This window comes from Adiantum capillus-veneris, chromosome 19, assembly GCF_014529385.1.
Source record: "Adiantum capillus-veneris isolate H3 chromosome 19, ASM1452938v2, whole genome shotgun sequence".
Lineage (NCBI taxonomy): Eukaryota > Viridiplantae > Streptophyta > Polypodiopsida > Polypodiales > Pteridaceae > Adiantum > Adiantum capillus-veneris.
Window position 1 is genome coordinate 138662303 of NC_140949.1, and position 27728 is coordinate 138690030.

At 46.7% G+C, this 27728-nt stretch overlaps 1 protein-coding gene across 2 annotated transcripts in view; it reads left to right on the top strand.

Moving 5' to 3' along the window:
• SAT32 (interferon-related developmental regulator family protein / IFRD protein family) overlaps window positions 1–27082 on the top strand; it is a 65996-nt gene extending 38914 nt beyond the window's left edge. For both annotated transcript variants that reach the window (XM_086491328.1, XM_086491327.1), the window contains 5 exons: window positions 25834–25911; window positions 25992–26042; window positions 26449–26526; window positions 26612–26689; window positions 26776–27082. In XM_086491328.1, the coding sequence (XP_086347454.1) occupies window positions 25834–25911; window positions 25992–26042; window positions 26449–26526; window positions 26612–26689; window positions 26776–26817 (327 nt within the window). In that variant the 3' untranslated portion in view covers window positions 26818–27082. The remainder of the gene's footprint in view (window positions 1–25833; window positions 25912–25991; window positions 26043–26448; window positions 26527–26611; window positions 26690–26775) is intronic.
• The last annotated feature ends 646 nt before the right edge of the window (window positions 27083–27728 follow it).

Consider the following 27728-nt stretch of genomic DNA (forward strand, 5'->3'; position numbering starts at 1 on the left):
ACCTTTCTTTATCTAGCACAGATAAATTTGATTCATCACAATCTGACACTTCACGTGCAAAAACCAAGTACGCAGAAAGATGCTTTTTCATTACAGAAGTAATAGCAGAAGCTGATACAGTAGGAATAGACTCCCCTTTAAGCTTTACATCCAGAATGTGAGTCTTTCCCCTGCTCTGTACAGTGATCTTTTTGTTGTAGGCATCCATGATTCCCTGTACACGAAACAACCAAGGAATACCTAACAACACATCACATCCGTCCAGTGGCATGATGTAAAATTCTTCAGCATCTACATAGGACTGGATATGTAGACGCAACTTTCCAATGATGGGTGTCACAGCCTCTGTATGGCCAGGACATGCCAAACCTGCCTCTGCTGTATACCCCATCTCTTCAGGTCTGATTCCCAACTTTGAAGCCAATTCTGGGGAAATAAAGTTGGCTTTGGCACCTGGATCAAAGAAGATAAGCACTGTTTGATCCCTGACCTTTCCCCATGCTCTGCAAAGCTCACTTGCATCTGAATTTGGCTTGTCGCCCACCATATCTGGCACTAGACCAGCCATGGGCTTCTTTCCCTTCCTGTCCTCCTTGTCTTCAGAATCAGCTGGCCTTTTCTTTGTAGGACAGTTGTAAGCAATGTGGCCAGGCTGCTCACATATAAAGCATTTGTTCTCTGTCCTCAGGACCTTCTTTTGCTCTTCTGACTTGCGAGGAAAACGTCTTTTCCATTTCTTTGCTGGTCCTTTTTCTGATTCAGCCGTAGCTTTGTCTTTCCCTGCGTTGGCCGACTCCTGAGTCCCTTTAGGAGCCTCATTGGGAACGTGCTTCTTGGCTGAATTTTTCTTGCCTGATCCTGCCTTGACGCCAGTGTTAAATTCACAATCTTCTCCCTTGAGCAAACCATTGCCAGTGTTTGCTACCTCGATGAGCTGCGTCAAAGTAGTGACTTTGGTCTTCGTACAGTACTTTCTCAATCCTTTAGGTAGGCCACAACAGTATTTTTCAATCTGTTCTGTCAATGGCACAAACCTATAGGAAGTTACTGGAGGTAGAGCTTTCCAAAACTTCCGATTGTAATCATCCAGATTTCTGCAAGTGGCAGCATTAAGCTGGTGCCATTCTGTCATGACATCTGCTTCGAAATCATCAGATAACCAAGCTGCTGCAAAAATCTGCTTGAAGTAAATCCATGTGGACGGAGCTTGCCCTTGAAGCAATAAAGTTGTCCACCATTGTCCCGCATTCCCTGTCAAGAAAGTGGCTGCCTTGCGGACCTTTGAAGCCTCTGTAAAGTTTCCCCCTGCATAGGCCTTATCAAACTGCTGGAGGAATGAAAGAGCCTTCTTCCTGTCATCAAACCCTATAAAGGTCGTGAATGACACTCCTTTGCCACCTTCTTTGTACGGAGTTGGCCTCTCCAGCGGCGTTAAATTGTCATATGGAAGTGACTGAAACATGGGAACACTATTAAGGTTCATCTGTGTTCCTTGGCCGCTATTAACTTGACCTGGAAATGCCATATTTGGCTGCTGATTTGTAATTCCAGCCATGCCAAAATTTGCTTGTGGCATCCCAAATTGTCCCTGAGTGCTTTGAAACCCTGATTGCATACCCATGACACTGTACATGGGGTTAGGCATCATCGTTTGAGCACCCGCAAACACTGTTCCTGGCGTATAAAACTGATTTCCAGGTGCATGACCAGCCATGCTCTGAAATACCGATCCACCTCCAAAATAGCCAGGGTGTACTGAAGGTGGTGGGAAGACCTGTTGCATAGCCTGTAGGTTGCTTCCCTGCCCATTAGAACCAGCTATAGGCTGCTGAAAGGTGGCGGGCTGAATTGGTACAGCTTGAAAAACTGGCATCTCAGCCACCTGTTCTTGCACCTTAGGCATACGTTGTGGAGACTGCATGTTCTCCGTCAAGTGTACAGGTGTTTCCATTGACTGTGCGGTATGAATCACCTGTACTCGAGCCTTAACAGGCTTTTGAATATGATCCAGTGACCCAACTTGCTGAGACGGAACAGGAGGTTGCAGAAAGGCTAAAAACCTCGGATTCTGCATTACTTGTGTGAACATAGCCACAGCAGTAGCCAACTGGGTCCTGAATATATCATCATCAGTCTGTGGTGGTCTTGAGGACTCACCCACTTCATGTGTCTGTTGACCCTGTGAAGAGGAAACCTCTTCAGTCACATCATCTGGTCTGTCAGCCATAATTACAATTCCCTGTGTCTTGTCTATGATCCCCTGTGTCTTCAAGTCCAAAACTGACCAAGGCTCACTTCTATGGAAAAAAGTGATTTAATCCCGTCGATGGAACCATGAAACCGGCCTGTTCAATCCAAAAAGGGCGGTAGACTTTACTTTAAACCTTGATTTAGCTTTCACCCATTATTAGTCGTCTATTTTACCTGTACTTTCAAGACACAACAAAGGGGAGAGGGATACAGGCTGCTAGATTGCACCTGTATGAGTGGACAGACACCAGATTGGCCCCTAACTTAGGCGCCCCTTTCGGTATTTCTTTATTGTTCAAAAGAGGGAATAAACGCTGTGGTTCCTACAAGCTGCCCCGCACAAACTCGGCTGAATTTCCACTGTTCCAGCCCGATTTCGGCAGCATAACTGTACTAGAACCTTTCACGGTCAGTATTCCCACGCATTGACTGACTTTCCCGACGCATACGGGCACTTTGCAAAACCTGGCGAGAATCTGCAGCACGCTGAATTCTCTGTTTTCAGCCCTGAAAATGCTCCAGATCGCCTGTACAGCGGTCCCCTTGCGTCCCCGAACCTCCTGGGGGTATTAGGGTCCGTTTAGGGCCAAAACCCTAAACCTGCAAAAATACACAGCAGGCTGTAATTCACTGTTTCGGGCTCCGTTCCGCGTGCCGGTCGCATCCCTAGCAAGTCCTCGAGCTCCCGCACCTGTAGGGCTACTTGCCCTTTGAATCGGACGAGATTTCTGGCGTGAAACCTCTCCGAATTCACCTGTACCTGCGGGGGGATTAGCCGCTAGCTAATCCAGTACCTGTGCAAGAGGCTCTTGCCTCGGCAATCGCGCATGAACCCACACAACTGTACATTGGTCAAATGAAAAGCCCACTAGAGGGGCATAACATACTGCCAAAGGGGAGAGAGAGGGCAGTGCGTAGCGTGCAGGGCATCACTCCTGGCACCGCACTGTGCATAAGAGGGAAAGCAAGCACTCCATAGCTCTTAACCTGTGACAGAGACTTGCAAAATGAACCTCCCAGCTATAAATCACGTTTTTGCCTTCTCTATAAGTAGTAAACTGGCCTCAGAGTGCCAAGTGTCACTCATTTGTGCATTTTCCCGCTTTAGACCCTCGGGTCTAAAAATATCTCACCTGCAGCCTCTGTTGACTTGGCCACAGAGTAACAAAATGATCCCCATGTCAAACTGCACGTAATGACGCGAAGACATTTTCAGGTCCCAAAATAGCAGTTCCCTAAATTTTAGGAGATGCTGCCATTGTATCTTTCTAGGTCATCCGACCCTCTTTGTACACTGCGGCCACATCCAAAACTGAAATGTAGCCTCTGTAGCAAAGGATTCCACTTTGGCTAGTCAATGACCCCACTTGGCTAACCATAGTCCTTGTCCAACCTTAGTGCTCTCTTGCCCTCAGGCCTGGACTCCCTCTGGACAGTTCCACACTAGCTATGCAATGCAGGGCAGTTAGATTTCCCGAGGGGTGTTTCCAAAAAGTGAAAGTAAATAGATAATAAGAAAGAAATCAACAAAAAGGATAGATAGTAGTCACACGCTGGTGACACTGGTTTCAATGATTGGTGATTTTACTCCCGGTTGGAGTAATGAGAAATTATGTCTGAGAATGCTTGTTCATACTCATGGCGTGGACCCTTGTGGTTATTTGCGGGGGGAGTATTGAATGATTGAAAAGTGTTGTTTTTTTTTACTCATGGCCCGGATCCTTGTGGTTATTTACGGGGGGAGTATTGTTGTCATGACTCCCGGCCCGGACCTGGATGGTTATGCTGGAGGAGTATTAAGAAGTCTGAGCAGTGGTTACTCTCAGCACCTCCAAACGACGCAGGCTGCGGTTTGGGGGGCGTTTGGTTGTAAAAGGCCTCTATATCTCCCGGCTCGGACCTTTTTAGGTTATGCGGGAGGAGTGATGAGGGAGTCGTTGAATATCTCCCGGCTTGGACCTGGTTAGGTTATGCGGGAGGAGTGTTCATCGGCGACTTTATGTTTCTATGTCTTGTAACATGCATATGTGAGCATTTGTTTTGCATTATGATGTGCCAACCACTAAATATTCCTAATTGGATGAGATTGCCTGAGTATGTAATTTTAGTGCATCAAGACGTGTCACAAACTGCTGACGTGTCAAAGCCCCAAAGAAGGGAGCCAACTTGTTAGGTGCAGCGGAATGAATGTTTGCGCTTTGCTCAAGATGAGTGCTCCGAACTGTGCTCAAGGTTCCTTTTGTTCTTATGAAAGGAAGAGCCTTCCGTTCTTAATGAGAGAATGCTATGATCACAACAAAGTGAATGGACACTCTGCGTGCAAGTGAATGAGATTGAGAGATAGAGTGAGAAGAGAGATACGACACCAGAGATGTTGTAAAACCCTCCTCCGAAGGCCCCACTCTCGTCGGCGAGAGTGGTCTACTTATGATTGCACAAACCGGTACAAATTGAATGCATGTGACTGATGCAAGTCTAGGCTATGTCGGCGATGACGACGAGACCGACCTAAGGGCTGAAATCTGCAATCTTTCTACTACTGTCCAAAAACGCTATGGGCTGAAATCTGCGACTAGTCCAAAAACGCTGATTTTGGGGGCTGTTTTTGTGGGTCTTTGTCGCTGAAAATCTGCAGGTTTAGGGCTGAAAACTGAGGTTTCTTAAGGCTGAAAACTGAGGTTCTTTCCGGGCTGAATCTGCTACTCTTTCTACTGCTGAAACCTCTAGGCTGAAGACTGCAAAGGCTACAATCTGCAAACGTTGGGATCTGTAGAAAACGCTAGGGTTGAAGGCTTTCCAAAAAGGCTAGCTGAGCTTTTGTTGTCGATGGATGCTGATACAAACGCTAGACAAGGGAAGGTACTTTGGCGATGATATCTTGATGCAAAAACGCTAGTGGCTGGAACTGCCTGGCGAGGATGCTTGTTGAAGAAAACGCTAGATCTGGGTCTTTCTTGGAGGGAAGTCCACCAAGGGGTCTTGTTGAGAAGTTGCCTGCAGAGCTTGGCTCTTGTTGCCTCTTCTGCCAAATAGTGCTAGTCTATGTTTGCTTATATACAAAACCTACTTTCTAACAAAAGTTATAAGTGAAAAATGTCAAAAATAGGGAAAATAGGCTAAATGCACTGAAAATTCCTCTGAAGGATTCTGATGGGAATACTGATGATCATGCTGTGTGCAACAGAGGATATGCATCTACACTAAGTGACTGTGCATGCACGGTCTACGAATAGACTCACAAAAGTGCCAGATCACTTCTATATTAGACTGACTAGACTCACTTGAACTTCATAAAGGTCTGCAACGCTTGCTTCTTTGGGCCGCGCCGAAAACGACACAAAGTCTTTTGAGGCTGCTTCGATGCTTCAACTTCATCGAGTGTCATGCTTCTTTCTTCTTCTAGAATCTCCATGGCTGTAAATTCCTAAAACCATTTTCAACACAAAACCATGAACATACCCATTCCATGTAAAGTGAATGGAAAAAATCTTGTCTTCTCTAAAGATTGTGTATGCAATGTAGATGAACATAGAGACGGAGTGACAAACGGTTCACTACACACACGCAAACAATGAGATCGAATCTTTCTCTTTTGATCTAAATCAATCAACTTTGGCAATTCACAACGGAAATGCCCATGCTTCGTGCTCATACTTTCATGTCCTCTTTCTACAAATGTGTCATGCCAAGGAAGAGACATGGAATGTGACGTCCTTGAACGCATACTTGTCAGCTTTTCATGAACAATCCGAATACATTCGTGCTCATTCATGAGTGAAACGTGCTCAACGTACAATGTCATGCCTAGGAAAAGGGATCACATGAAGACGAAATACAGGAAATGATTACGAATGAAACACTCGAACAATGCGTGCGTATCAATCATGCGAATACATAATAATTCCTGTGAGGGTTCTTTGGACCTAGGCTCGAGAGCCAAGATCAGCTCTTCTTGAGGGGGTTCTTTGGACCTCGACTCGAAAGTCAAGATCGATCCTTCGTGATTGATCGAATCTGCGACGAGGTTAGCTTCGCTAGAAAAAGCATCCACTAACACATCATCCTTGTGAACAATCACATCATCTTCATGCAAATCATCATGCTTGTGAGAAATCACATCTCGATCATGTAAATCATCATGCTCATCATTGTCAATCAAATCATCATCATGCTTCTCATAATCATGCAAATCCTGTGTGTCATGCTTTGGAGAAGAAGAGATTGAGAGAGTCTCCTTATCCTGAATCCTTTCAATCTTGTCCTGCATAGTAGCAATGAGAGAGGGAGAATGAACAATGTCCTCTCCACGAATGACAATGGGAGAATCACTTTTGGCATAGAGAGTGAAAGTGTTAGCCTCCCAATGAATGAGAGGGTTAAGATCACGAAACCATCAAATGCCCAAAATCATATCACATCCTGAGAGAGGAGAGACAAAAAATCTTCTAGTGAAGGCAGCTTGTTGTTGAATTGTAAACAAAACACCAAGACACTCTTGCGTGATGAGAGAGTCCATACCGGGAACAAAGCCAGAGATCTCGAGAGGAGATTTCTGACTAACTTCTAGGCGGGCTCTCTCAATAAGAGAGGGACTGATCACATCATGCATACTACTTGGGTCAAACAATATGACAAAACGCTGCCCCCACACCTGACCATAACATTTGATGAGAGAGAATCATCAATGGGAGGTTCAAGAGAAACTTGGGCACACTTGTGTTATCATTAATTGCATTGACAGAGGAAGTGGGTTCTGTGGATTATTTAGATTCATTTGATTCAAGCTTAGGACATGTTCTTTTTATGTGACCCTTAATGTGACAATAAAAACAACGACCTTCCTTAGAATAAGTGCTTTGCTCTTCCGATGTGATGTATCCTCCTACAATTCCTTGTGCTACCTTTTCATATGGAGTAAGCTTAGGTTTAGCAATTGTGTTAGCCTTACCCTTAGGTTCATTGGAAGAATTCTTTTGTGAGAGACTATTGGAAGATTGGTTAGAAGAGTTACCATTCTTACCATTCTTATCGTTCTGAGGGTTCTGAGAAGTCTACGAGGTACTTGTGGAAGTCTTGTTCTCTTTAGGCTTTCCCTTGTTGTACTTCATCTCTTGTGCGAGAGTAATCGCTACGGCCTTGTTGAGATCGATTGGATCGAGCACCTCGACATCATACTTGATATACTCGTCCAATCCATAAAGGAATGCCTCTTTGCATTCATCATCCGACTTGCGTAATTGGGTACCTAGCTGCAAAACACAATTAGAAAAAGACATAACCGGCATACCATTTTGCTTGAGAGCGCGCCAATCGTCCTTCAATCGTGTGAGGTACTGAGGTGGCATAAACTGCGCCTTGAGCTTGTCTCGGAAATCAGCCCTATTGAAGGAAAGGGGCGTAAATTGGTTTGCTTTCTCTAGGTGCGCGGCTAAGTGTGCCTCTTGCCATGCGTGGTACCAATTAATGGCATCACCGGCAAGGTACATGGCTGCCATTAAAACTTTGCTATTTCCTGTCTTCTTAGTTGTCGCAAAATAAGCATTAAATTGATGCAACCAAGAATGAATAACCGTAGCATCCATCTTACCATCATACTTACTGAAAGTCAACTTCTCTATGACTGGGTTGTTGGAATCTGCATCGTGGCTTGCGTCACTTAAGGAACTCCTACGATCTTTGGTTGGTTCGGACTTTGAGGCAGATACTTGTCGAATCAATTCTGGAGTGCGTAGTTCTCTTTGAGCCTCACGCTCCACCTCCAAGGCCACTCTTTGAGCTTCACGCTCGGCCTTTCTTTCTGCTTTTCTTTCGTTTCGTTCATTGCGCTCGCGTTCTAAAGCAAGGCGATTTGCTTCTTGTTGTGCCAACGCAATTCGATTCGCTTCTTGTTGTTGGGCCATCATGTTCATGCGAGTCTCTTCTTGTTTGGCCATCATGTTCATGCGAGTCTCTTCTTGTTTGGCCATCATGTCCAGCATCTGCTTGACCATTGCCTCCATAGGGTTTGGTACACTTTGTGGCGTAGATGGCGAAGGGGGAGGGTCGGAAAAATCTCTTGGTGGGGAAAATTTTTCGTCACCTCACTCGTGCTGATCACCTGTATGCGAAGTATCCATTCCGCTTCAGGTGACGACCATGCACTATGATCTTTGGTCCACGAGGGACTTGGGTTCTTGAGGGTCTTGGGTTCTTGGGTTCTTGAGGGTCTTGAGGTTCTTGAGGTTTTCTTTCGCTTGCAAACCGTGTTTGAGAAGGATCTTTTCTTCATCCGAGTTCTACTCCTTTCCGCGTGCGCACCCCTTGGCGGCCTTTCGTTGACACCAAGGTTACTTTTTCCCATCTCACGTCGATTGGCCGGCCGCTAAGTGCACGGTCCGCTCTCAATGAGTGAAAAGAGACACAAGGGGAGGCTGGACAAGCTCTTCTTTCTTGGGATTCGTGTCACTCTTGAAAAACACGATTAGGAATCGACATGCCCAAGCGAACTTGGGTTCGTGCGACCGCAACAAGCAAAAAAAAAATTCTTGTGATTCTTGTGGTTCTTTCCTTGAGTGATATAGAACACTGCCAAAGCTCTGATACCAATGTTAGGTGCAACGGAATAAATGTTTGCGCTTTGCTCAAGATGAGTGCTCCGAACTGTGCTCAAGGTTCCTTTTGTTCTTATGGAAGGGAGAGCCTTCCATTCTTAATGAGAGAATGCTATGATCACAACAAAGTGAATGGACACTGTGCGTGCAAGTGAATGAGACTGAGAGAGAAGAGAGATACGATGTTGTAAAACCCTCCTCCGAAGGCCCCACTCTCGTCGACGAGAGTGGTCTACTTATGATTGCACAAACCGGTACAAATTGAATGCATGTGACTGATGCAAGTCTAGGCTATGTCGGCGATGACGAGACCGACCTAAGGGCTGAAATCTGCAATCTTTCTACTGCTGTCCAAAAACACTATGGGCTGAATCTGCGACTAGTCCAAAAACGCTGATTTTGGGGGCTGTTTTTGTGGGTCTTTGTCGCTGAAAATCTGCAGGTTTAGGCTGAAAACTGAGGTTCTTTCCGGGCTGAATCTGCTACTCTTTCTATTGCTGAAATCGCCAGGTTGAAGACTGCAAAGGCTGCAATCTACAAACGTTGGGATCTGTAGAAAACGCTAGGGTTGAAGGCTTTCCAAAAACACTAGCTGAGCTTCTACTGCCGATGGATGCTGATGCAACGCTAGACAAGGGAAGGTACTGTGGCGATGATATCTTGATTCAAAAACGTTAGTGGCTGGAACTGCCTGGCGAGGATGCTTGCTGAAGAAAACGCTAGATCTGGGTCTTGCTTGGAGGGAAGTCCACCAAGGGGTCTTGTTGAGAAGTTGCCTGCTAAGCTTGGCTCCTGTTGCCTCTTCTGCCAAATAGTGCTAGTCTAGGTTTGCTTATATACAAAGTTACTCAATTTGCCCTCCCTACTTTCCAACAAAAGTCACTTAAAAATAATAAGTGAAAAATGTCAAAACTAGGGAAAATAGGCTAAATGCACTGGAAAATTCCCTTGAAGGATTCTGATGGGAATATTGATGATCATGCTGTGTGCAACCAGAGGATTATGCATCTACATTAAGAGATTGGGCATGCACGGTCTACGAATAGACTCACAAAAGTGCCAGATCACTTCTATTCTAGACTGACTGAACCCTGATCATGCTGTAGCTTGTCCACGGACACATAGGGTTGGATGTGTCACGTGACACAACTTGTAGATGCCGGCCGAGTGGCCTAAACCCTAAGAAGAACAAGTAACAAAAGACGAAGTCCTACCAACTTATGGGGACCCCGTTCGATGGGGCCCCAGTGAAATAAAGGGATTAAAATAAAGCAGGGCTTACACACACTCACGCAAAGCTGATGACATGGCAACTGTATGGCAGATTTTCGCGTTTTGTGTTGGTTGATGACGTGACAGGCTGTACGGATTTCCGTGATTTACGCTGGTAGCTTTTTGGCTTTGCTTTTGGACTAGATGCTTTTGAGTTTGAAGGCTTTTTACTGTAAATTGCCTTTGGGGCCTAGGGCCTTTAAATATGAGGTTAGGGCTCATTCTCTGGCATGCTTCTTGGAGAAGGTGCAGAGTCTAGAGTACCGGCTTGTACTGTTTGATGCAATATAAAGAAATACTAAAAGGGGCGCCGATACTCTTTGGGGTGGAATTCCGCCACTCCGTGTCGTGTATCGTCTCTCTCAGTTTAGCTGTTATTGAAGTGTTAAAAGTCTGTTCAGTCTGTTCTTTTCTATCGGCACGTAGTGCCTGTCTTGTGACAAGACACCCATGGAAGATCAGTACGGTATGGGTGTGATGGCTAATTTTACTACGCCGGAATATTGGGAGTTCTGATCGGGACGAAAGGAGAAGCTAACTCCTTGATCAAAAGAGCCGAAAGGAGAAGCTAACTGTCACGAGGACGTGGCAGTTATTAACCATGTCACAGAGATGTGGCAACTGCTAACCTTGGTTGTTGGTTTCTTTCCAATGGGGTTTATTTTATTTGTTTTGAGACCCTCTTTTTGAAGTAGCAAACGGTTGGACATTGTATGGCCAATGTGAACGGTAGATTCACCCGCAGACGGGAAGTGGTCGGCACTGGAATCCGTATGGTAAGAGGATGTCTAGGCTCAGAGCAAGATCATACAGGTCCCCCCGTCGCACTTAGCAAGTTGGTGGATACTAGGAAGTGAACTCAATTAAGGCGTAAAGTCAAGGTGGGACTACCAACAAAAAGTATCCGACAGTTGGGCCACATTGCATTTTTGGATGCGGTCCCAATGAGGATAGACGGTCAGAAGACCAGTGGGAGCCCAACGGAAGCATCTTCTAAAATTTAGGGAACTGCTATTTTGGGCCGTGAAATGTGTTCGCGTCATTACCTCCGGTATGACTAGGGGAACATTTTATAACTCTGCCGCGAAGTCAACTAGGCAACCGGTCATGATATTTTTAAGCGGCAAACCCGAAACGGGAAAATGCTTGAAAATGCGCCAAGTGTCACATTTTCGTGAACTTTCCTCTTGCAGAAAAATGGGCGCTGATTTTTAAGCTGGGAGAGGCCTCATTTGCAACCTGTCACAGGTTAAGAGCTATGGAGTGCTTCCTTTCCCTCTCATGTACAGTGTGGTGCTAGGAGTGATGCCCTACACACTACACACTGCTCTCTCTCTCCCCTACGTGCAGTTATGTGATGCCCCACAAGAGGGCTCCTCATTTGACTGATGTACAGTTGTGTGGGTTCATGCTTTTGTGCTGAGGCAAGAGCCTCCTTGAGCAGGAACAGGGGTAGCTAGCTGCTGCTCCAAAGCAGGCACTGGTGAGGGTCATAACCTCACCATACAGGTGAAAAATCAGCGCTGTGTATGCGCTGTATATTTACTGTTTTTCAGCCATACGGACGCCAGGATCATTGGGAATCGTGCCCCACTGGCAGAGGACAGTTAGGGGACTGTTTGGGGCTGAAAACAGGGCAAAAACCAGTAAATACAGCGTGCTGAATTTACTGTTTTTGGACAGGAATCAGAGGGTATATGACAGTGCAAGCGAGTTCCAGCAGGGGAATGGGTTTCGCGCAAGTTTTGGGGTTCTTATGCTGCCGAAATTTGGCCAAATCAAATGGTATCTAGGTGGATACACGTGAAGGATTCCCAGGACCTTACCTTGTAATTTACCCTCCTAAAGAATAAAGAAATACCGTAAGGGGCGCCAATTTTGGGGCCTACAGGTTGTCGGCGTCTGCTCGGAGCATTCTAGCTTCCGAGCCGTGTGTGTATTCAAGTGTTAACTCCCGTCGCAGGTTCTCTTTGAAAAGTGCTCTGTGTGTGTGTATAAAGTAAAGAATTTCGGGTGAAAGCCAACGCCTACCGCCCTACGGGCCGGTTTCATGGTTCCGTTGCCGGGACATCAATCACTTTTTCCTCAAAGAGTGAGCCTGGATTGTTCAGGGTAAAGACACACAGTGCAAGAACGCGGGGATTACACTATGGCCGACAAGGGGAAGGGAATTATGGAAGAGGGTTCCTCTCCAAAGGACAGGTAGGAGATTCCTATGGTTTTTGAGATTGGCGAGAGCTCACGGCCACGTCAGTCTGTACGTCCTGTCAACGTGAATGTCCCTCCAGTAGTACAGGGCTTTATGACAGGGCAACTTGAGGATGATGCGTTTAAGACTCAGTTAGTTGCCGCGGTGAATGTCTTTTCGCAGCTGGTGCAGAATCCGAGGTTTATGGAATTCTTGCAAGCGCCGCCAGTGCAACAGCAAAATAGGCAACCTACGCCGCGTACGGAGCTTGTTGAAGCTCAAGCCCAGGTACTTCATGAGGCGCAGGAGGAAAGGGAACACTCGCATGTTGCGGAGTCGGGGGCTCCAAAGCAGGTTCCTCCCGTGCTTGAACAGGTGGCTAGAACGCTTATTCCACAGGTTATGCCAGTTCAGCCTGCCACCTTTCAGAGCCAGCATGCTGTCTTGAATGGACAGGGAGCTGGATACCAGGCTATGGTTATGCGCTTGGAAGTCAGCTGTACATGCTAGGAACAGTGTTCGGGGGTATGCAAGGCATCATGCCAAACCCCATGTATGGTACTATCGGCATGCAGCAAGGTTTCCACGGCAACCAGGGCCAGTTTGGGGTGCCACAGGGTCATTTTGGCATGGCTGGTTTTTCTGGACAGCAGCCAGATATCGCACCTCTTACGCAAAATGTGAATGGCCAAGGCGTGCCGATCATGCCTAGTACAGTGCCCATGTTGCAGACCATTCCGTATGACAACTTGGGGGCACTAGAGAAGCCGAAGGCTTACAAAGAAGGTGGTGTAGCGGTAAAGTTCAGTACCTTCAGTGGTTTCGAGGATAAGACAAAGGCACTCACTTTCCTCCAGCAGTTTGATACAACTTATGCGGGAGGGAATTTTACAGAGGCCTCGAAGGTCAGGAAAGCTGCCACTTTCTTAAAGGACAATGCGCTTACATGGTGGACGACATTGTTAATGCAAGGACAGGCACCCCACTTGGGTTTACTTCAAGCAAATGTTTGCATCTGCTTGGCTATCAAATGAATTTGAAGCCGATGTCCTGACAGATTGGCACCAGCTTACGGCAGCTTCGTGCAAGAGCTTGCTGGAGTACAATAGGAGGTTTTGTAAAGCATTACTCTCAGTGACCTCCTACAGATTTGTGCCATTGACAGAGCAGATAGAGAATTATTGTTGTGGGCTACCTAAAGGGCTTCGCGATTACTGTACAAAGAACAGAGTGGCTACCCTTACTCAGCTTATGGAAGTTGCGAACACTGGTCTTGCCTTGTTGAAAGGAGAGGACAGTGGATTTCCGAGCAGTGACTAAGGAGGGCAGCAAAAGAAAAATTCAGCGAAGAAGCCCTTTGTGAAAACGGCTCCTGATGCGTCACAGGGGTCAGAACAGGTCACCAAAGACAAGGATTCAGTTGGGACTTCTGGAGCGCAGGCAAAGAAACAGAAAAGGAAGCCTTTTGTGCGCAAGTCGCTCGAGGAAAAGAAGGTCCTAATGGCTGAGAACAAATGCTTTATATGCGAGCAGCCTGGTCATATTTCTATCAATTGTCCACAAAGGAAAAGGCCAGCTGACTCAGAGGATAAAGAAGATCAAAAAGGCAAGAAGCCTAAACCCACGGCAGGTTTAGTGCCAGACATGGTGGGTGACAGGCCCAACACAGATGCCAGTGAGTTATGCAGGGCATGGGGTAAAGTTAGGGATCAGACGGCACTCATCTTCTTTGATCCAGGTGCCAAAGCCAACTTTATCTCACCAGAGTTAGCTATGAAGCTGGGCATCAGAGCTGAAGAGATGGGGTACACAGCAGAGGCAGGGTTGGCATGTCCTGGCCACTCAGAGTGTGTTACTCCCATCATTGGAAAACTGCGTCTGCATATTCAGTCGTATGTGGACACTGAAGAGTTTTACATCATGCCGCTGGAAGGTTGTGACGCCTTGTTGGGGATCCCGTGGATGTTCCGAGTGCATGGAGTCTTGGATGCCTACAACAAAAAGATCACTGTACAGCAGAGGGGCAAAACTCACATCTTGGATGTAAAGCTTAAAGGAGAGTCAGTCCCTATTGTATCTGCTTCTGCTATCACTTCTGTAATAAAGAATCATCTTTCTGTGTACTTGATTTTTGCACGTGATGTCTCAGATAGTGATCAGTCAAATTTATCTGTGTTAGATAAAGAAAGGTCAGCATTTTTGCAAAAGTTTAGTGACTGTTTTTCTGATTCATTATCGTCGCAATTGCCGCCAGAGAGACCTGAGGACCATCGGATAGATTTGGTGTCAGGGTGTAGGCCACCAAATAGACCTCCCTACAGGGTTAGTGCGGCGCAGCAGAAAGAGATTATGGGCCAGGTTGAGGAGTTATTAGAGAAGGGGCTGATTCAGCCTAGTTCTTCACCCTTTTGCTCCCCAGTGCTCCTAGTGCAGAAGAAGGATGGCTCATGGCGCATGTGTATTGATTACCGTGCGTTGAATAAGAATACCATCAAGAATAGGTTTCCTATTCCTCGCATTGATGATATTCTCGATCGTTTAGAGGGTGCTGCAATTTTCAGCAGGATAGACCTTAAGAGTGGGTACCATCAGATTCGTATAAGCCCAGAGGATGTGCACAAGACTGCGTTTAGAACGACATTTGGTCTTTATGAGTTTCTAGTGATGCCGTTTGGGCTAACAAATGCTCCTGCCACGTTCATCAGAATGATGGACCGGATTTTCCGCTCGCATCAACAGTTTGTTGGAACATTCTTCGATGACATGAGTGTGTATTCGAAGAATGAAGAGGAGCATAGGCGTCACTTGACCATTGTGTTCGAAGAGCTGCGCAGTCACAGGTTACTTGTCAATCCTAAGAAAAGTGAATTCTTCCTTGAAGAGATCCACTTTCTGGGCCACATAGTCTCAAAGGATGGTGTTAGAATGGATCCCGCAAAGGTCGAAGCTATCAAGACATGGCCAGACTTGAAGACTGTGCACGATGTCAAAAGCTTCTTGGGATTGTGTTCCTACTATAGAAGGTTTATCAGAAATTTTGCAGAGATAGCATCGCCTCTTCACGCATTGCAAAAGAAAGAGGTCACTTTCAGATGGACCCAAAAAGAGATTTCAGCTTTTAGTCTCTTAAAGGAAAAGTTGACTTCAGATCCAGTTATTGTTTTGCCAGATCTCAGGAAGTCATTTGTGGTCCAGTGTGACGCGTGTGGCAGTAGCATCGGAGCAGTGCTAATGCAAGATGGACGGGTAGTAGCCTATGAAAGCCGAATTTTGCAAGGGCCAGAGAGGACGATGCAAGTCTATGAGAAAGAGCTCTTGGCCGTGATTCATGCGCTTTCTAGCTGGAAGCACTACCTCTTAGGTGCTGATTTTGTTGTCCAAACAGACCATCAGACCTTGCGATGCTTCTTGACACAGTCAAAGTTATCCGAAAAGCATATGCGATGGGCCAACATTCTTTCCATGTTCCACTTCCAGATTATGCATGTGGAAGGCAAGAAGAATGTTGTGGCTGATGCGTTATCAAGAAAGCCACAAATTTCAGCTGTGTCAATTCCTTATCATCATGAGTTAGATGACATGAAGGAACAGTATACTGCTGATGAAGATTTTGCAAGGATCTTTGAACAGTTACAAGAGGGGCAACATCACGAGCACTACCTCCTCAGAGATGGTTTTATGATGATGCATGGCAGACTTTGTGTCACTAGGCCACTGCGACATAAGGTCATGGAAGAGAGTCATGTCCCACCGTATGCGGGGCATCGTGGTATTGATGCAACAGTTAAGGCGGTAGAGACATTCTTCTATTGGCCTACCTTGAGGAGAGATGTGGATGCCTTTGTGCGAGCATGCATAGTTTGCCAAAAGGTCAAGTTTGACAGGCAAAAGGCACCCGGGTTGTTACAACCACTGCCGATTCCGGACAAGCCACGGGAAAGCATTGCTATAGACTTTATCTTTGATCTTCCAAGGACGCCAGCAGGGAGTGATGGTATATGGACCATTATCTGCAGGTTCAGCAAGCAAGCCCATTTTATCCCTGTCAGGAAGAAGATAAAATCTGATCAGATGGCACGCTTGTTCATGTACAATGTGTTTAAGTACCATGGTATGCCACAATCGATTATCAGTGATCGTGATCCTCGCATGACCAGTTTGTTCTGGAGAGGATTGTTTGAGAACATGGGTACTACGCTCAAGTTCTCGTCTTCGTTTCATCCACAAACTGATGGACAGTCAGAAGAGGCCAATTCTACTGTCTTAGATCTGCTGAAATGCTATGTGTCAGATAATAAGGGCAAGTGGGAACAGTATTTGCCTATGCTTGAGTATGCGTACAATAATACGGTGCATTCGTCTACTGGCAAAGCACCTTTTGAAATTGTTGAAGGCGGCAAAAAGGTTCCTCCCATTTTGCATACAAAGGACAAGATCTTTGAGGCAGATCGATATGTTGAGAACATGGATGAGATGTATAAGAAGATTAAAGTTGCCTTGGAGAAGACTCAGGCAAAATAGAAAAAGGTTGCTGATCGTCACCGTCGTGAATTGCTACTATCACCTGGTGATTGGGTTCTCTTAAGGTTCGAAAAGGCAAGGTTAAAGAAGATGAAGGGCAAGGAACGGCTGTTTCCTAAGCTCAGCATGCGTTACTATGGGCCTTTTCAAGTGCTTGACAAGATCAGCGATGTGGCTTACAGGCTGAAATTGCTTGATGCGTGGAAGATTCATAATGCGTTTCACGTGAGTCTTCTAAGACCCTTCGTGGGTGATGTGCCAGAAGATATGCCAGTTGAGGATCAGCCAGAAGTTGAGGAACTTGATGAGATCCTGGTACTTGAGCAAGTTTTGGCACATAAGGACAAAAAAGTTAAAGGACAAGTTGCAAGACGTTATTTGGTGAACTTCAAGAACTATCCACCTATGGATGCAAAGTGGATGGAAGAGCATGAACTGCCAGAGTCACCAAATGTATTGCAGCTCTACCTTGAAGCCTTTGGGTTACATTCTACTTATGCCCCAACCCAACGTGTGCAAAGGAGGGGTAATGATAGAGCTAGTACATCAAATGTACATATGAATTCAGTGCCATAGATAGAAATGGCAAAAGTACGAAGGCCTCATTAAGTCATTTGTATCTATGTATGTTACGACCTTTCTTGCGGATACATGCGATGATAAAAGAGTGTTGATAGCACAAGATCATCAGTGGCGTGTATTTATGGAATGCAATCGAGGACGTTTGCGATTTCAAGAGGGGGGTATGTCACGAGGACGTGGCAGTTATTAACCATGTCACAGAGATGTGGCAACTGCTAACCTTGGTTGTTGGTTTCTTTCCAATGGGGTTTATTTTATTTGTTTTGAGACCCTCTTTTTGAAGTAGCAAACGGTCGGACATTGTATGGCCAATGTGAACGGTAGATTCACCCGCAGACGGGAAGTGGTCGGCACTGGAATCCGTATGGTAAGAGGATGTCTAGGCTCAGAGCAAGATCATATAGGTCCCCCCTGTCGCACTTAGCAAGTTGGTGGATACTAGGAAGTGAACTCGATTAAGGCGTAAAGTCAAGGTGGGACTACCAACAAAAAGTATCCGACAGTTGGGCCACATTGCATTTTTGGATGCGGTCCCAATGAGGATAGATGGTTAGAAGACCAGTGGGAGCCCAACGGAAGCATCTTCTAAAATTTAGGGAACTGCTATTTTGGGCCGTGAAATGTGTTCACGTCATTACCTCCGGTATGACTAGGGGAACATTTTATAACTCTGCCGCGAAGTCAACTGGGCAACCGGTCAGGATATTTTTAAGCGGCAAACCCGAAACGGGAAAATGCTTGAAAATGCGCCAAGTGTCACATTTTCGTGAACTTTCCTCTTGCAGAAAAATGGGCGCTGATTTTTAAGCTGGGAGAGGCCTCATTTGCAACCTGTCACAGGTTAAGAGCTATGGAGTGCTTCCTTTCCCTCTCATGTACAGTGTGGTGCTAGGAGTGATGCCCTGCACACTACACACTGCTCTCTCTCCACCCTACTTGCAGTTATGTGATGCCCCACAAGAGGGCTCCTCATTTGACTGATGTACAGTTGTGTGGGTTCATGCTTTTGTGCTGAGGCAAGAGCCTCCTTGAGCAGGAACAGGGGTAGCTAGCTGTTGCTCCAAAGCAGGCACTGGTGAGGGTCATAACCTCACCATACAGGTGAAAAATCAGCGCTGTGTATGCGCTGTATATTTACTGTTTTTCAGCCATACGGACGCCAGGATCATTGGGAATCGTGCCCCACTGGCAGAGGACAGTTAGGAGACTGTTTGGGGCTGAAAACAGGGCAAAAACCAGTAAATACAGCGTGCTGAATTTACTGTTTTTGGACAGGAATCAGAGGGTATATGACAGTGCAAGCGAGTTCCAGCAGGGGAATTGGTTTCGCGCAAGTTTTGGGGTTGTTATGCTGCCGAAATTTGGCCAAATCAAATGGTATCTAGGTGGATACACGTGAAGGATTCCCAGGACCTTACCTTGTAATTTACCCTCCTAAAGAATAAAGAAATACCGCAAGGGGTGCCAATTTTGGGGCCTACAGGTTGTCGGCGTCTGCTTGGAGCATTCTAGCTTCCGAGCCGTGTGTGTATTCAAGTGTTAACTCCCGTCGCAGGTTCTCTTTGAAAAGTGCTCTGTGTGTGTGTATAAAGTAAAGAATTTCGGGTGAAAGCCAACGCCTACCGCCCTACGGGCCGGTTTCACTAACTCCTTAATAAAGAGAGCAAACTGATTGTCCCTCGGAATGTCCCTCAATGACCCTCGGAATTTTTTTTTGAGCTAACTTGAGTTGTTTTGCAGATATGCTGTAATCGCGGACGATTATTCTCTTTCAAGAAGGGGAGATGTAACAAATTGCTGACATGTCAAAGCCGTAAAGAATGGAGCCAACTTGTAGATGCTGGCCGAGGGGCCTAAACCCTAAGAGAACAAGTAACAGAAGAAGAAGTCCTACCAACTTATGGGGACCCCGTCTGATGGGCCCCGAGTGACATAAAGGATTTAAATAAAGCTCGACTCTCAAGACTTGCGCAAACTGATGACGTGGTAGATTTTCAAAAATTGCACTGACATGATCGTGCGGCAAGTTGTACGGAATTTCGCGTTTTGCGCTGGTTGATGACGTGGTAGGCTGTACGGATTTCCGTAAATTGCTGTGGCAGCTTTTTGGCTTTGCTTTTGGACCAGATGCTTTTGAGTTTGAAGGCTTTTTACCTTTAAACTGCTTTTGGGGCCTAGGGCCTTTAAATACGAGGTTAGGGCTCATTCTCTGGCATGCTTCCTGGAGAAGATGCAGAGTCTGGAGTACCGGCTTGTACTGTGTTGGTGCAATATAAAGAAATACTGAAAGGGGCGCCAAGGTTTGGGGCCAATGCTCTCTGGGGTGGAATTCCGCCACTTCGTGTCGTGTGTCGTCTCTCTCTCTCTCTCTCTCTCTCTCTCTCTCTCTCTCTCTCTCTCACAGTTTTCGGGGCGCCAAGGTTTGGGGCCAATGCTCTCTGGGGTTCCGCCACTTCGTGTCGTGTGTAGTCTCTCTCTCTCTCTCTCTCTCTCTCTCTCTCTCTCTCTCTCACAGTTCAGTTGTTATTGAAGTGCTAAAAGTCTGTTCAGTCTGTTCTTTTCTATTGGCACGTGGTGCCCGTCTTGTGACATAGGTCGAACCCCCTGCATCACTATCATCCTGCTGGTGAAGGACAGCTCAAACTGAAGTGCCGGGCTCGTAAGAGTGGACCAAGTAGCTGCCCCATAGTTAAAGGGAATGGTCATTTTCAGGTCCCCATTCCCCGTTCCAATCCCAATTTCCGGTTCTGGATTCGCGTTCCGTGTTTCAGACGTGAGTATCCGAAACGGGGAACAACATTTCATGCATGTTGCCATTCCCTGTTCCCCGTTGCGATTTTCCATTCCGGGTGACTATGAGCTGCCCCTAGGTCTACTGCCATGCTGAGGAAAGAGCTGGCATCAATCGAAGGACACGAAGCCAAACCTGCTACCCCAAAGGACATTCCCAAAGACAATGACGCGACTCTCCATAGGATGGTCACAAGCTGCGCATGCTGCCAAAAGACCACTATGTACAAGCTAGCTCCCAACTGCGGTAGCTCGATGTGCAACCAGCCACTGGACAAAGTGACTCGCCGCTGCTGTCTGGAGTCCCACAATCTCGCCCAAAAAGTTGACAAGAACTCTCAGCTGTGAGACCCTCCTCGTGCCAATGAGGTGCTGCAGCAGGACGAGCCTCTCTCCGCGCTGCCAGTATGTGACGTCCCAGACGAACAATGTACTGAAAGAAAGGAATACCTGGGTGGTCGGCTGAGGAGAAGGGGTCCTTTCAAAACCACTCTCGAGGATCCCACTGCACACGTGCTAGGGGATAGCTCTCCCAAGCCCACAGCCTCCAGTGGCCAGTTTCACGAGCTGCTGGGTCAGGATCTATGACACAAGTCCTCCCACAGACGCCCACAACTCAGATCCTTTGAAAACAGCACTCTGCCACATGTGGGGCCTCTACTGAAACTCGATGTAAACAACCCTCACCCTGTAGCTCGAAGAACAGGGAGGGTACAGTCTCTGAGCAAGCCCGAACTGCGATGAGAACCTCTAGTCGCGTGAAGGCCCCTATCCATCTGGGCGCTGCTGACTCAAGAGGTCACGCAGTTGATACTGCCTCTTTGGTGTCTTGACACATGCTTTGCACCCCTCTCATGCCTTGTAGCTGGATGTTTTGAAGCTCCTTTGACAAGTCTGAGAACTGTAACCAGTCACCTAGAGAGCGTGCTGGACGCTCTGCCATGGGACCCCAAGAAACATGAGGCCTATACCAACCAAGTGGCCTCTTTGAGTGCTAACCATGGGGTTCCAAACAAGGGACTGTCTCAGGCGCTCCTCCGTGCAAGTAGGCTGATGTTGCTCTAGGCCTCTCCGTAGTTGCTCCTAGGAGCGGAGCAGACTCATAGTAAAATGGTCCTCCAGTCTCCTGCTCAGGCCAACTCTACGCATCTTTGTGAAGATCCATCTGGTCGAAGGTCGCCAGGGGCCTCCAGCTTGGGGCACCCTAGCACTAAGCCGTTGAGGCAAAAACTCCTTCCAGGGCTCCTCCCTTGGAAGCAATCCTTTGACAACAAACTTTTGCCGTGCTGGGTCTATGATCCCTAACCCTCCCTGAGAACAAGGAAGAGTGATGACCTGCCAGGCCACTTTGGCTTGGGCTATCTGAGTGTCGCGTCCTGAGCAAAGGAAGTTCCTGATCAATCTCTCTACCTGACTGATGCAGGAACTCGAAAAGATCCAACAAGAAGTGATGTACCACATAGTAGCCAACAACACCTGGTTGGCCACTACAACTTTGCCTGCCAAGGAAAGACGTGCGGAACTACAATGTAACAGCTTCCTCCTGATGGACAGGAGGAGGGGAGCAATCTACTGCTAAGGGGACAAGTCCAAACCAACCTGACAGCCCAAGTATCGAATGCAGTCCCTTGGGGAATCCATTTGAAACCCTCACCTGGTAGCCAATCTAGCGTAGGAGCACTACCAACCGAGAAAGCCACAGTCTTTTTCTGGTTGATCCGTGCACCTGATGCACAACAAAAGGCCTCAAGAGCCTGCTCATACCTGTGAAGGTTGGCCTCCTAGCCCTCCAAGTACAAAGCTGAGTCGTCTGCAAACTCAGCATCCAGCAACTCGTCGCCCCGAATATGGAGCGCTAAGCCACGCAAACCAATCTGCTGTGAAACCAAAAATCTGCTCATCGCCTCAGCATATAACAAAAAGAGAAAGGGGGCAAGAGGGAAACCTTGTCTGACCGAACGTGAGCATGAAGCGATCTCCTCTACCACCTGCCAACAATACTTGACTGTGTGCCCGTCTGTAGAGAGCTGACACACCTCTGATCCAAGCATCTGAGAAGCTCATCCTGCGTAGAGCACCCTCCAAGAAGTCCCAGTCAAATCTATCATAGACCTTCTCAAAGTCGAGAAGAAGTATCACCAGATCCTCACCACGGAGGCGAGCGAGGGCAGAAGCCTCCCAAAACGTAAAGAAGTTGTCAAGGATACTACGCTCCTTGACAAAACGTGTCTGTGTCTCATGTATAATGCTCTCTAGAAGTGGCTGAATCCTCAAACTCAGAGCCTTGGCAAGAATTTTGTAGGCTGAGTTGAGGATGGTGATGGGCCGCCACTGTTGAATCTCATCCAAGGAGCTACCCTCCTTGGGAATGAGGTAAATGAGACCCTCACTCATGTTGTCAGGCATCTCTCCTGTGTGCAGGATGTACTGAAAAGCGTTGCAAAGATCTGAGCCAAGCAAGTCCCAATACTCTAAGAAAAAACTGGGAGTCAAACCATCTTCACCTGGACAGCTACCATGGGGAAATGCTCTGAGGCAGTGTAACAGGGAACGGGGGGAACACAGCCCAAACGTTCCGGAATGGCGTTCCGGACAAGCCTCGTTCTCGAAACGGAGTCGGGAACGGAACACTATTCCGGAACGGGTAACCGGAACGGTGTTCCGGAACGGGGCGGAACGGACAAAAGTAGGCATTTGGGGGCAGACTTGGGGTTGTTTGGGAGACAAGCTTGAGGCAGGTTTGGGGATAGTTTTGGGGTTGTTTAAGAGTTGATTTGGGACTAAGCTGAATGGAGGTAATTCAAGCCTTACTTTAGTCGACCGTTCCGGCCCTGTTCCCGTTCCGGCCCCCCCTCCTCCTCCCCGTTTCAGACCCTCCCGTTCGTGCTCCCCGTTCTCGCGCGTAGCGCTGTCAGCCCCAGCGTGCCCGCCACGCCTCAGCCCCCTTTCGCCTTGCCTGCCTCAACCTCGCACTCCCGCTCTCTCCGCATCGCAACTCTTCCCCCACCCCTGTTTCTGCTCGGTTGAAGTTGTCAGCTCCTTCGACATACTGAGTCGCAGAAGGCCACCATTCGTCAACGACTCTTCGCCCCTTCTCCACGGTAGCAGACACTGATGAGTTGCCCGACCCTGCAGAGCCCACCATCCGACTTGCTCTTTCACCGACAGAGCAAGCGAGCCTCACAGCAGAGTTGGAATGCCTTCAGGCGACTTCCGGCATCTGCAAGATTCTTGGCACCAGACCCAGTAGAGGAGAGGTGCTTGATCTTCTCCAGGCCCCCCTTCTTGCAGAGGTGGGCAAGATCTTGGATGTTCAGTTCCTCGGACGGGGCTACTATCAGATAGAGTTCAAGACCTGCGAGATGGCGTCAAGGTCATCGCGATGAGCCCTTTGGCCATCTGAGCAGCTTGAGCCCACTTTTGACAGTGGAGGCATGGTTTCAATCCAGCTACTGATGTTCTGGTAGAGGAGGCAGACCTTCCCATCGTTGGGAAGGCTGCGCGCTGGTGTTGACAGCGGGCAGCGGGCAGGGCAGGACAGGACAGGACAGGTCAGTGTAACAGACTTGGACACTCCAAGTCAAGAATCAACCGTGACAGCACCAAATAACCACTTCAAAACAAGTCATAGATCACAATAGATGTACACTGGCCCGGCGGAGTTCCGTGCCTAGAGATATTGGCCCCAAAGACTGGCGCCCCTTTCGGTATTTCTTTTTATATTAATCAGATCAAAGTACAAGAGAGTGGCTAGGGTTTCACTCTCAGACTCTGCGTCCAGATGCTCTGAGAAGTGAAGCCCTCACCACGTATTTAAAGGTACAAGGGATGCCCAAAAGCAGAGCCCCAAAAGCTTTTAAAAATAAAAAGCATTAGTTCTAACTTCTCTCTCTCTTAGAGTCTCTTTTAAAAAAAAAAAAAAGCAAGTTCTCTCTCTTTCTCATGGCATGGAGAAAAAGCAAGATTCGCGTCGCTCATCCTTAATTTAAAAAAAAAAAAAAAAAGCATCCGCGATTTTCGGAAATTAGGGTTTTTGCTGTCCGCCACGTCATCACTTTGTGACATCAGCGTGAGACAAGCTTGGGGGGGGGGGGGGGGGGGGGGCGAGAGAGGAGGGGGTGCAGTGCGTGCGCAGGGGGAGAGGGCGAGGGCAGCAGCGAGCATCAAATCATCTCCATTGCTGCACTTCTTTTGGTGTGACAACTTGCATTCCCTTTGAGCTTGGGTGAAACACATTGAGGCTCAGTACCACATGTATGGGAATGTGTTTGGGCTGGATTTCTTTGGCTGAAGTATGGTTCCATGGAGGACATGGCAGCAGACGGCTCTTCTAGTGGGTGACTGAGTGAATGTTGACGATCCATGTTTCTTCTCTCGGTTTTTTATGAGGAACTGAGAGGGGTTGTAATATGTCCATGCCCGCTGCTTCACATGTTGGGCATGCTAGCATGCGTGTTTCTATAGCTCCTTGTCTTCTCAATGTATCTCCTGTCATCACCTTAAAGAGGGTTTCCATTTAGGGGTGGCCAGGTGCGAGAGATTGAAGTAGCAAGCGTAGTACGGGAGCAGGCAAACTACTAGGAGGACTTGTGGCTGTGTTATGTAAGTGCTTGGTGGTCCATGGCTTCCTTGATTAGACATAGCTTTGTAAGAGGGGATTCTCTACCCAATATGTGAGGGGGTAGATCTCCAACCCGAGTTTCAGTGAGATTTAGCCTCCTAAGGTATGGAGATTTGCCACCGGGCTGCAAAAGCTATGAGGTGAGTGGTTAGATCTCCACTGGGAAAACACTGATGGACAAGGCTGTGGAGAGGCCACCCGCCATTTGCATATATACCATGACAAAGAGCACCATGGAAGGGGGTGAGGGAGACAATGGATCACAGAGAGAAGAGACGAAGAGACCACAAAAGAAACCAGAACAATATCAGATCACTGCAGAAAATGTGAATAAAAGATTTGGAGGTCTATTCATAAATAGGCTTCATGGGGATAAGGCACCAAAAAACAGTCACGACAATGGGAGATCAATGCAGGAATGTGAATATATGATCTGGAGGCCTCTACATCAATAAATAGGCGAGAAGCTTACAGTTTGAAGGAGGTGTCTATCTCAGTGGTCCATGGTTCTACCTGCGAGAACTGATCCCCCCTGGCCAGTGGCCAAGGAGCAACACATACAAAAAGCTGGCGCTAGGCCAAAAGCAATTGCTTAGTAAAACTGGCGCCCACAAATGTTTCTCAAGTCCGGCTGCCATGTCATCAATCCTGTAAATTGCGCCACAAATTTCAGGTGCCACAGCAGCAATGCCATACGGTGGCCCCGTCACCAGTTACGATCTCTCCCTTTCCTGTGTCTCCAGCCGGCAGGTCAGTTGCGTGAGACTACCTGGTATCTCAGTGGTCAATGGTTCTACCTTCGGGCTGTGTAGGTTACACAGGATAATGAAAGCAAAAAGGATAGCAGTATCGAAGTAGGTGGCTGAGTAGGCTCCTCAGCCCAAGACATGCCATCTTGAGGAAAGGTTAACTGCCTACTTTGGCAGTTACTTTTGGCTTGGGAACTACATCAAGTGTAACAGTACTGTTAATTAGTTGGAATTTTCCTTAATGTAGTTTGCCCTTTTTTTTTCGGCCAGGGAGAGGATGCGAATGTATCTTTAAAACTTCAGCAAGGGGACTACCTCACTCTTGACTCTTGGATTCAAATCATTCAGGTATATGCACTAACTTTTACTGTGATTAATTTGTGGGCCTTGTGTGAATCGTTAATGGAAAAGTGTTACTTGGCTTGCAGCTCAAGTTTTTAACCGGATTCCTGGCGGAAGGTCTCCAGAAACATTTGCAGGTTAGACAGTTTCCATCTATCCCTTCGAAGGGACCAAAAGCTTGAAACAGATAGAAGTTGTTAATTTTAGTATGTCATGTAGCCTTGCTAATATCTGTATTCCAAATTTCACTCAGTTTGTTTAATTACTCATGTTAGTATAGAGACTAAGTTTGTTTGATGCATGCAAGCAAATACTTAATTAATTAATACTCATATTAATTCTCTCTTCATACTATTTATTGTAATTAATTCTTCATATTAATTATATTAAAAATAACTTATACTCCATATTAATCATTCTTCTCTTGCAAATTTTCCATATTAATTATTATTCTTTTTAAAACACGGATTATACCACACATCGCTGCTTATTTCGGATTGCAGAATGTTGAAAGTAACTTTTTGTCGCATTTGTTTGGCTCAGGAAAATACTCTACTGCATGAGATTTTTGGCTTCGTTCCATATCAAGGGGGTCGTAAGACTCTTACATCAAACGAGAAGGTTTGTAAGCCATTTTCACATCCATATTATTTGCTACATTGTTGTCTCTAAAGGCTTTTTCTGTTTTCAAACAAAATTGCTGCAGAGAATGTACATGTCACCCAACTCCTTTGTAAGCAAGGCTCGCACGCAAATCATGAATCGCCGGAGATCACAAGTTCATGTAACTAACTCCACTGCTTGTGTTGTAATGGCCAGCGCCAACCATGAATGTCATGTTTTAATATGTTGCAACCTGCTTCTCTACAGGCTTCACAGGTTGGCCAGTTTGGGGTGGATGGTGATTACTGATTCTTCAGGAATTTTATTTATTTTATATAAGACTTTGAGAACCACATTGCGGCTTCCTCTTTGGTATTTACACTCATTGCTTTTCACATGGCTTGGTTCATTGCTGTGTAATAAGCATTGAAACAAGATTTTTACTCATGTGAAACTTGATTATACTCACTACAGATTATGTAGTTGGCATTGTCTAAAATGGCGGTACAACCCCTTTGTATAATGGATGGTGGTTATGTGTATTTTGCACAATAATGATGAGTAATTTTGTGTAGGTAGTTTGCTTTATTAAGAGTAGTGACAAATGTATACTTTTATGTATACATGAAAGGGGGTGTGGAGGTGTTTTAAATAGGCCTTGTGTGTAAATATAACATGTTTATTGGGGTATGTATTATGAATGATCTCTTGAATGCACGTGATATAGAAAGATCTTGATGGGTGATCTTCCTGGGGCCTTTTTGTTGATGCTCGTAGTCAAAGTAGCTTGTTCATCCACGGAGCTACCTTGTTTGCTCAGAAAAGATGTGCTTGTTTGCTTTAGACATGGCTAGGCAGAGAGAAAGGATGTGTGAAAAGATTATGATATGACAAGGTCTATAAATATACACTTTTTTTTGAAGGGGGTGGGGCGTGGGGGGGGGGGGGGGGGGGGGGGGGGGAGGGGTGTAGATGTGTGTTGAGCGTATTTTAATACCTAGTTTGAGATCCACTACAAGCTATTGGTCTCAGTAGTGGGATCTCACATTGTGGAGCATATTTTAATATATAGTTTGAGATCCACTACAAGGCATTGGTCTCAGTAGTGGGATGTCACATTGTTTCATCAATACTAGCCTGATGGTTTTTTGTTGTGCGTGTGATTCTGTTTCATCAATACTAGCCTGATGGTTTTTCTGTTGTACGCGTGATATTGTGAG